Source organism: Haliotis asinina, chromosome 6 (genome assembly GCF_037392515.1).
Source record: "Haliotis asinina isolate JCU_RB_2024 chromosome 6, JCU_Hal_asi_v2, whole genome shotgun sequence".
Classification (NCBI taxonomy): Eukaryota; Metazoa; Mollusca; class Gastropoda; order Lepetellida; family Haliotidae; genus Haliotis; species Haliotis asinina.
Window position 1 is genome coordinate 70,203,827 of NC_090285.1, and position 11,339 is coordinate 70,215,165.

The following is an 11,339-nucleotide window of genomic DNA, read 5'->3' on the forward strand; positions in this document are numbered from 1 at the left end:
AGTAATTACCGCCAACTTTTTTGTAGTAGGGGTAATAGTAGCAAGAGCTAAGGTCCCAACCAAAGCCTTATTTAGTAAATAAGGCTTTGTAGAGACTTTTTTTAAAAGTGTTTTAGAACCCCCATTGTATATACTACTCCTGATATCTAACTCACTTAGTCACTGAGGCTAGGAATGGTTCAGCGACAAAAGACACAACACCCCACTTTATCCAACACCTGAGTTTAGTTAAAAGTCACTTTGAGAGGTATTTCAAGGTTGATGTGAGACGACAGACTACTTGGATGAACGTCAAGCTGAAGCACTGAAACCCCGGAAACCACACCATAACCAGGGTAGTTTGATACACATTCAATGTGGTGCAAACCTCACCTCTTTTATAGAGTTTGTTACACAATGTCTGTGTGCTCTATCATGCTATGTTCTTGGTCCGTGTGTACTGCTCTACTGCCTTGCAAGGGGAAGTAATGAGCCAGGATGGCAGCCGCCACACAGTCACCGCTGATATTCACCATGGTGATCACGCGGCCTCTGGAAGATGAATCGGTAGGAATGGTTACATATTGTTTCAGCAACACTGCCACTCTGATACTTAGTATTCCTGGTGTCTACTGCAGTGATGTTGTTGGAATATATGTTGTTGCTTATTTATGTATTTAGCATGTACAATGAAACCTTGCTATAAACTTAAAGGCACGCGACATTCCTAGCGCATATTTCGGTGTGAAATTAGCTGAGAACGAATAAACTGGCCGATATCACGTAGTTTTATTATGCATTGGTCAAGAGAGGACCCAAGATAACATCGGTATCTTCATAAGAGAACCAATACGATGACGATACACAGAGTGAGTTTAGTTTTACGCCGCACTCGGATGTCAAATGCAGCCATAATTTGAACTAATGAAAAATCAACACGTATTGTATATATGCATGAAGACCTGTACGCGATGGTGAAGTCCCTTTGTGTATTATAAACACACCCTGTCCAGGCATTAGGAGTTTACACTATAGACGTGAACGTACAAAAGCCACACATTAGAAGTTAAAACAGCAGAATCCTTGTGTGTGTCTGACGAGAACTTACAGCAGCCAGACAACCGGCAGGACGAAGTACACGTCATCAGCAGGGAGGCCCACAGCGGACATGATGACGAAAAGCGTTACAAAGCCGCCCCCCGGGATGCCTGCCGAGCCAACACTGGTCAGTGTTGTACACAAGCTGAAAATACAAAACATCTTTCTATCTCTCTACTTATTATGTACCTACCTATCAATGTATCTATCTACTTTCCCATATCTTGGCCCCAATTCACAAGGCGTTCATAATTTCACGACAGTCGTAAGTCTGTTATAAACACACACACACGCACGCACGCACGCACGCGCGCGCTCACACACACACACACGCCTATAGGATCGTTGCTTGTTACACCCACGCGCACACACACACACACCTATAGGATCGTTGCTTGTTACACCCACGCGCACACACACACACACACACCTATGGGATCGTTGCTTGTTACACCCACGCGCACACACACACCTATAGGATCGTTGCTTGTTACATCCACAAAGCAGCAGTTCAGATTACGAGAGTTACCAACGTCATCATCCCCCCATGCTCGCCCAGTGACGTCGTTAACTTTATGGAAACATCGTTGTTGGCTTCGAAATGTATTGTTGCTATGGATAAAGTGCATGTATTTCACAATCACCAGTTGTGTTGCTAGCTGTTCACTTCTCTTTTTAACATAACCGTTAAATTCATATAATGTGCTGAAATATCGGGGTTTTAAACATCCCTGTGTTGGGTAAACAGTTTGAGAATATTATAACTTTGCCATATGAATGAAGACTTGATGCCGAGTAATTGTGGTGTTGATGTCGTGCACAAAGGTTCCTAGTGTAAATATTTTATGACCGCATCAATGTTTGGTTTATTTAAACGGTATCTTCTTAATTCTATGGACTTTCACCCTGCTTGCATTTGGAAGATAGCTGGCATGCCAATATTCCTTACCCATCCAAACATGACTTGCACTGAATCAGGTTTATTTAGGTATTTAATGGTATTGCACGTTTTTGTTGCCTCAGACATAATGAATCGACCTACCGACTACCGCAGACCATATGAAAGGCTGAACACCTCCTTGACCACTGAATGATTGTCACATTACATAACACCCGTCATCTACCGAGTTCCGTCAAGGAAAGGGACTGTCTAACAGTATGATTTTGACGATGGCTAGAAAACGTCTGTATTGCAGTGGTTGCGATGTTTCGGCGTAGATTTAACACCGTCATCAAGCAAATACGTTAACATCTACACAGAAACGTCACATCCACAACAACAAAGAAGTTGTATGTCCATGAAAAGTGTTCCTCTTCATCATATAAGCTTCTAAATACAACTTAAGGAAGATAATGCTTAAAGGTAACATTGTAAGTGATGTGAGTGAGTTTAGATTTAGCCGCACTCAGCAATATTCCAGCTATATGGCAGCGGTCTGTAAATACTCGAGTCTGGATTAAGCAATCCATTGATCAACATCAGGAGTATCGATCTGCGCAATCACTGGGAACCAGTGACATGAGTCAACCAAGTCAGCTAGCCTGACTACCTGACGCCGTTAGTCGCCTCTTACGACAAGCATGGGTTACTGAAGGCCAATATTGTAAGCCGGACCTTCACGGGTTTGACGTGAGTGAGATACCAGATGATGAAGATGTCGATGAAGTTCAGCTGTATTGCTTTCAGCTGTGCGATGCAGACGACAGTGACAACTTGAAAGATGGCGGTGCCGTCCATGTTGATGGTGACCCCTATGGGCAGCACGAAGCGGCAGATGCTCCGGTCAATTTTCAAGTTGTCCTCACAACAGCGGACCGTCACTGGAAGTGTAGCTGCGCTGTCGGACAGTACAACACGTTCATCAGTATCGCTGGACCATCTCTTGTTGGTGCTAGACAGCTGAAATTTGAATATCTAAGAGGATCTACATCTTGCCTAGATCACTATCACTTACAAGAAGCCATACTGCGAAACATTCGAACAAACGTCGAGATATCAATGGTGAGTCGTTAATAGAACGCCCATATAAGACTATATTATCATACATATTTTGCATTGATTAAAACACATTGTCTTCTAGTGACACGGGAGAAGAGACTCCCCCCCCCCCCCCCCCCCCAGTGCATTTCGATATAGTTTGACTGCAGTCGTCATTAAGATAATTCCTATGTTCGAATCCCGATAATCATGTCGTGGTTGTGGTTCAATGAGCACAAACGCATCCAAATAGTATTAGTAAACGTTTGTCATAAAAACGATACATGAAAAGTGCATTCAGAAACGTTATCCACGTAATGCACGGACAATGTGTCGGAAACAAGAGTAGAGACATCGACTTTAGACGTTTAAACCAGATTCATCATTTCGGTTTTTACGACGTATATGGCATTATTCCAGCCATAGAGTGACGAGATCAAGTTTGTATCCATTACCGTTCAAAGTCCATGGTCCAAATGAGTTTTGTTTAAAAAATATATGTTTTCATTTCACTACCATTTAAAAACAGAACATGTCATAGCACCAAATACAAAAGCAAGCTATTTGTTATTCTCTTTAGAAAACCACACTCTATGATATAGGTCAACTTCCCTCAGGTAATCTATGATCAGATGCCCACTCATGCGGGAAAACAGACCTTTTTTCGCTTAAGGTCCCGAGTATAAGGGCTTTCCAAGAGCAGCCTCGGCCCTTGTGTTACCTGCTATGCCGACGTGACCTGGCACCCAGCAGAGGATGATGTCATATTGGCCAGTACAAAGATCGTTGTAAAGTTCTAAAATGTCCAGGATGATAGGATGACTTGAAGTAACATTCTGAAGTGCTTGAAAGCAAGATAATGAGTCTGTGAAAACGATGAAGTTTTTCGAATGGTTCTGGTGTTTTATATAGGTCAAAGCTGTGAAGATAGCTTTGGCCTCAGCAGTGAAGATGCAGCTGTTGTCTGGGATTCTAGAGGAGACAGTCTTTGATCCAGTGCGACATAAACGAAGATAACAAAATGCCAAGATTGAATGCTACTGACCGAAATATCGTCATTGGACGTTTGTAAGCAGGAACTCCCGGTCTGCTGTTGCAAGAGACTTCAACATCCACCACAACACTAAATCTCGATCATGGCATCAATATGCCTGCTTCATTTCGACCCTAGATCGTCCCAGACGTGGAAGACCAAGAGTTACCACTCCTACTGAGGACAGATTTATCAGGGTGGTTCACTTACGTCGCGGATTTGCTACGGTAAAGGGGCCTGGTTATCGAAATGTTTTCCGCCGAAACCATCAGAAAACGTCTTAGTGAAGTGGGAATTCGGAATTGAACCTAACCTGACGCGACAACACAGGACAATGACGTGTCCGAAGGTACAACAAGGTACAGGCCCGGAACCTGGGGAACTGGGACGCGTATGATTCAGTGATGCATCGCATTTCCTCCTGCAGCGACGGGATGGAGACAACGTGTCCATCGACGTCTACACGAACCTTTTGAGCCGAACTGCGTTCGACAGGTGGACATATTTGGTGGATATAGCGTCATGGTGTGGGGATAATGTCCCAAAAGTTGTTGTTGTTGGTGGTGGTTCAAGGAAATCTTACGGCAAATGCTTAATCGAATAAATCCTGCGAGCTCACCACCTTCCACTTTTTAACCGCCAGGGAAGATGTTTCAACAACAACGCTCGAGCCCACACAACTCGTGTAACCGGTGCCTATCTCGCCCTGGCACTCCAAATCGCCTCATCAGAACCCGATCGAGACACTATTGGACGAGCTTGATGGACGCGTCCGTAAACGTCACCATCGTCCTCAGACACCTGCAGAATTCCTCAAGCAAATATCCGACTACTTGTGCAATCCCCTGGTGATGTCACCAGGTACTGACCTGAACGCCCCTTGTGTGCACACATTGAATTGATTGAATATGTCCAGAAGGCAACTGAATTGTTGCTGGCAATGACAACAACGCATATATGTGTCGAATTTCAAGCCTTATTGACTTTTGTACAGTTGTTTACGTGTAGTAAATGTCCTTATAATCATTTTAGGAATCACCATTTCGGACATTCATTGCTTAAAATAATAACAACAACAACAACAATAATAATGGCCTATTCGGAACCATTGTTTGTCCATTCGTAACAGACAATTCGTAACTCTTTCTAGCTTTTGTTTGACTCCAAATAAGAGTACGTGGGTCCATGAGTACGAATTTACGTCGCTTTTAGCTACTGGACATTGCACATTGTACTCCCATGGGGAGTCATGGTCATCGGCGGGACATCAGAATGCTTAACCACCAGGCCAAACCTTACCAATTTCAAATAGTCGAGGTTTCGTTTTCCAGATATCTCACGCAAAACACAACTTGTTCAAAGAATATGTGAAAGTATGAATATGAGACAGCACAATCAGTCAGCCGTATTGACTCGGTCCCACGCAATCTGGTTGTTAGATGCAATGACATGGAGCTTCAGACTCGGGTGAAAGAGTGTCCCCGGGGAACCTTGCTCACTACATCAGTCAAGTAATTTCACATCCAGACTAGATTATTTCTAGACCATGACCATATACCTGGAATGGTATTTTGTGGAAGTTGCGGTGGCTGAGCGGGCTAGGCGGCTGACTTTGTGTGCTGGCGATTAGGTACCTGACTCTGAGGGTGCGGGTTCGAATCCCGGATGGGACTCAACCGGAAAAAAAAGTACTAGAATTTGTACTTTACTAAGAAAGTGAAATCCCAAATATGACATATGTTGCATTTGACCACTTTCTAAATGGCATCGTGTAATCAAAGAATATGATTATTCACATGGCTGTTTGACTTTGGCTTCAGGAACTACTGAATCAGACGGACTGACTGAAACATATCATTCTACCAGGCAATTTGTTGTCTAACGAATGTACAACCTTTGTTTTTATACATGCCAAATTCTAATAAATTTCATGATATAGTTCTTCTATTTCTTGGGCATCATTGGCTGCAAAGCGTTTCACCTTGTTGTCGCATACGAACATGGTCGTTCGGTACTCAGAGAGATATAAGCTCGGTATGTTTACAAACTCTATCATGTAAAATCTGTCTCCCACAGTAGATGTCGCTTGTGTCAGATCATGCGATATCTATAAGTGATATCTACTGTAGATTTCACAAGAATGTGAATCTCAGTGATATTGCATCATCAGTTTATGACCTCACAATGATTTCACGTCAAGAAAGAATTAGGATGATAAATATAATCACCGTCATATACTCTGATATCAAATATATTAACACTCTTGAAAGTAAAAATATGTAACTTTAATCAATCGTATTGATGTATTTGATATCAAAATACACTAGTGTGACATTCTCTATATGTAACAAAAAATACCATATTTTACATTCTAGGATGTATCTATAGGTCTAATCCTGCTTCCACGTAAGAAATAGAAGACCAGCAGATTATCAAAAAGGAAACAATAATAAGACCAAAAAGTTCATAGTAAGAACTTTTTGTGAAAATAGTTGAATGTTCAAAAATCCAATATAAGCCCCGAATCGAGGTCAAGGTTCCAATCCTATTCTTTCATAGAGAAAATATGTGTATATGAAACAGTCTGGAGATTCAGTTGGCTAGATGTCTGTGGGACTTCCTCTGACATCTGACTGCCGTGACATATCCCATATACAATGTATTTCACAAAGCGGCATCCAACTGAACCGTTACAACCAGCAACTGTACATGTTTCTCACCTATTGTGTTCATCCCTGTTACATACACACTCTTCTGTTCCCAGCCTGCCTCTGTCTGTTGCCTGTGGAAGGTCATATTTGGGGGCAGTACGTCCTCACAGGAAGCATTTCTTCCTGCATCCAGGGTGACGTTTGAATTATTCACGCCGGTTCTAGCCTTCTGGACATACTTTGTTCCCGTTTGCTGGATGGCTGCCTGCACGATGTTCTCAGGTACGATATTTCTGAAAGGATTCAGAAGTGCTGTAATTCCTTTATTATCTTATTACACAAATTTGAAAGTAAGTAACAATATATAATAAATAATAATATAAAGGCATTTGTAATGAGCACAAGCCAGACATCAAACTTGCTCAAAGCGCAACAAAATAACGATTAGGACAGGGGGTAGAGGTTTGAATTTGATACGAAAGTAAGCAAAATGTCAGATGCATTGAGAGAACAGGTGTTTTTAGTCTTAATTTGAATAGTTCGAACGTGTCACAAAGTTTGACGTCAGATGCAAGAGTATCCAACAGTACTAGGGAGATGTGTAGCCAAAGAGTTTTAGTCTGTAGGAAGGAGTGAATTGCTGTCACTGGAGCAAAATTGTCGGCCTGGTACATATGGAGTAAGTCACTAATTTAGTCATGGCTGGTGTTGTTGAGGCATCTGTATGTAATGCAGAGCACCTTGAACTGTATTCTAACTGTACTCTGGCTCTGATAGGCAGCCAGTGAAGTACTCCAGGAATGGGTGATATATGCGCATACTTCCTGGTTTGTGTGATGATCCTAGCCGCTGTGTCCAATAATCCAGTCTAGATGCTATTAGACAGTGGATCATGGATTGTACGACAATCATTGCTAATATATTACCAGTACCTTCCCTACAAAATTTCATTACATGAATTTATTGTGTTACAATGTTGTATTAGATATGTTGTTTACCCCGAGGTGTCCACAACACCGTCAGCGCGGTTGTTCGCCTGTGTCAGGTATACGCTGACTATGAGTTAGTTGCTAACAGTAAGAGCGCGCTTCACACTTTGTACAAAAGCAGGATTCAGGTATGGTATTCAGCGTGACTAGATTTCACGTACTGGAAGCAACGTGAAATATTTAGTGTGTCAGGAAATAAAACGTCCAGTACAACATGGTTTTGTTACTGGTTGCAGCACGATGTTCTCTTTCATCTTCCCTCGAGTACAGATCTTGTCTCCACGCCATGTGAGCTCTGTATCACAGATGATTCCCATGTGTAGTTGGAAGTATTCATTGGTGGCCAGTATAGTGCAAGGAATACTTTTGAGGCCCATGGTTCAACACCGGTGTTCATAACGGAGAAAGGTCTTGTCTTGCCACTTCTCCTCGCCTCGATGAGAAACCTTCAAAATTACTTCACGGGGGCTTGTAGCCATAATCTGTTTGTCTGTCTGTCTGTCTGTCTGTCTGTCTGTGATATTCTGTACATTACCCGTTCTGACTATCAGGCCTGTTAGTGCATTGTTGACAATGTTACGACAGTGTAATGTTACGAGAGTGTATTTCTGTAAATTGTATTATTACTCAAGTGATGATTATCATTGGGTCACAATGTTTGGAGTTTTGAGTGATTGTTATTATGGGTCACATTTCGTATGGTAAATGTTCAGTGTTTTTGTCATACTTTGGCTGCAGGCTTTAAGGTAGCGCTTTAGGGTTACCTCCCTTTGAGAATGTGTATTGTTTAATTGTTGACTTCCGTGAGACTATGAAAAAGTTCTACGTTAATGGCGATGGTGGCACATGTGCTCGAATATTCAAGAATCGGTGACCATGTATATAAAGGCTGCTTGATGTGTTGACACACGACACACAAACGGATTAAATGGAATGCATCATTTGCCTGTTTCCGTCAACGCTTGACCTACATGACCACTGCCTGGTCGCTCGCCATGTAACATTCAGTATAACTGTTTCTCACTCTAAAACCAAGCCTTTGGTGAGTTAATCTTATATTTGTGACCCATTACTTTAGATTTGATTCAGTTGCACTGTACATGAAACCTCTAATGTGAATGTTTGTATCTTGCCTTTGTTTTTGCTCAATACAAAAATATTGAAAATTTTAGACTTCTCAGTGTCATATTTTGCTGGCTCTGAGGGGATTTCTTATACCTTTTGTCACGGCAATTTGTTAACTGTAACAGTGACATTATTCCTTTTGTCACAACGTCATCTGTAATTTCCTGCAAATGTGGACTCACATGACGTCACAATGCTATTAGATTCAGTAAAAGCTATTGAACAGTAATTACAAAATAGCCACCACACAACAGAGTATAATAATCTCCAGTGAGAATTATGGACAATACGTCCATACCCGTACATATCTGGCTACGAGGGACTTGGGGAGAGTACCTGAGAAGATCCAGAAAGGCGTGTATGGGCGAGAGATGGGGAGCTGATCCAGCCTTGGGTGTGGTGGACGCCATCATGTTGCCGACCCCCGGTTTGATGGCAAGGACGAGCGTGAGACCAACAGCCAGGGCCACGACAGTGGTGCTGATGTAGTAGGCCAGTGTCACCACGCCCATTTTACCAGCTGACCTGCCGTCTAGATTTTCGATTCCTTAAAATCAATGCCAATAATGAATTATCATTATGAAGCTTGAAAATCTATTTTTTTAAACATATATTTCATCACCACATTGAGATATTGTTCAGACTACCATTATGCCCAATGTAAAAACCTTTCACAAGACTTGCGGACAAATCTTAATTTGAACAAGATATGTATTTCCCTTTCTCCTCCAGAATATAAAATGGTTGGGTTTTTTATGGGATCATCCCCGAAAGAAAGTGTGTAATTTATGTACACGGCATATGAATGGCGTGGATATATCATATGTGAACTTGTTGCCTCCAGATAGTTGGAAGTACCAACTCAACGGTGTGTCAGAGGCTTCGAAACTGACATTTATTTACAGACCATTGTGACAGCTGGGATATTTATAGACCATTTTGACAGCTGGGATATTTACAGACCACTGTGACAGCTGGGATATTTACAGACCACTGTGACAACTAGAATATGTACAAACCAGTGTGACAGCTAGAATAGTTGCAAAGCACCTAGATGCAGCCTCATTCACCCACCTGTGATTATACTGGTCACTATCAAGGGGAGAATGTGCAACTTCAACATTCTCATCAGCAGTTCGCCCGGGAAACCGATGATCAAGATGGTTTCAGCGGATGGGTTCAACTGACGACACAACATCCCAGCAGTCACCCCTATCACTATAGACAGGACGGTGGCTAGCAGCAACAGATGCCCAAGGAGACATTTCTTTACCTTCATCTTGTTCAGTCAGCTTGGAAATATCAGACACACATTCACAACATATTTTGAAGTATTTTCACTTGGGAATTTTACAAAACAATGTCACTGGATAAGTGGGGGAAAGGTGATGATAAATGAGTATGCACATTTTGTGTAATCGTTAAACATTCATCATTGTCCAGGCTTGTCTGTTTAAAGGACGCCGTAGTATGGATGGAAACGCGCGGATAACAACAAGATGTTTGATATGTAGAAACAGATTTTTGCCAGTGACCTATATCTATATATGTCTACACTAATCAACGCTTTTGTAAACTTACCGAAGAATGGCAATGCCACCACACAGGCTTATAGCCAACTGTCAGCCCAGTCGGGAGTAACTAGTAACATTCCGATCGAGACACCACACCTGCCAGGTAGACACACATGAATGCCCGTTCTGTATTAACACAAAGAACAACACTGTCAGGTCGTCTACAGCTGTTCATATATCTAACTCAATGACTGTCTCAAAAAAAATTGTATGTCGTTAGATGCAATTTTTTTTATTCAAACTCTCCTCGAAATAACTTTTTTTCAGGTTTGTGTGTAATATTGACAATACAGTTACCACGTACTGTATCTAATTTCGCACAATCTTACACTTCTCATGAACAGTGAGTGAGTGAGTGAGTGGGTGAGTGGGTTGGGTGAGTGAGTGGAATGAATTGATTCAACGTGAAATGTGACAGTATGTATCAATGACTGTGAATACTATATACATGTATATAATTATATTTTTGTGTTGGAATCTGTAGCCTATGTATGGTGAATGTATGACATCAGAATATAATCATATCTTTGTGTTACCGCCTGTGGCGCATGTATGTCAAACCTACAAACAAATATGAATATATATAACGTATATTCAGTATTAATTACTTTATGGCAAACTACGCAATGAAGGGCGTTGCACTTGTAAGCTGCGATGCGAGTCGGGGCTGGAGGTGACAACTGACGCTTCAGCCCTGATGCCCTGAGACAGCAGAACATTCTCCCCTTGCCCTTGAACATTCTCAGACCTGCCCTTATCGAGCATACCTGCGGTGACATGGAGAGAGGTTTACGTCAAGCTAAGAATCAAGATCAACATTCCCCATGTCTAAACCAACGCTTATCCCGATTCAGTTGGGACTCAAAGTATTTAGGAAAGTAACGCATTTTCTACGTGAGGTAGTGCGCATGT

General features: G+C 41.9%; 1 protein-coding gene across 1 annotated transcript; it reads right to left on the minus strand.

Moving 5' to 3' along the window:
* Window positions 1-228: 228 nt before the first annotated feature.
* On the minus strand, window positions 229-3,524 carry LOC137288032 (excitatory amino acid transporter-like). The gene is made up of 4 exons (XM_067820392.1): window positions 3,511-3,524; window positions 2,721-2,915; window positions 1,088-1,222; window positions 229-531 (listed from the first exon to the last, which is right to left on the minus strand). Exons 1-4 carry the CDS (start codon window positions 3,522-3,524, stop codon window positions 390-392), a joined length of 486 nt encoding a protein of 161 aa, XP_067676493.1. The 3' UTR covers window positions 229-389.
* Between the last annotated feature and the right edge of the window lie 7,815 nt (window positions 3,525-11,339).

Bases quoted from the DNA above. Each gene is read 5' to 3' on its own strand.
- LOC137288032 (XM_067820392.1), bottom strand. The intron at 1,223-2,720 runs GTATCTCACTCA...TTGTATTTTCAG, and splicing joins ATCGACATCTTCATCATCTG to CTTGTGTACAACACTGACCA. The intron at 532-1,087 runs GTAAGTTCTCGT...TTCATCTTCCAG, and splicing joins CTGCCGGTTGTCTGGCTGCT to AGGCCGCGTGATCACCATGG.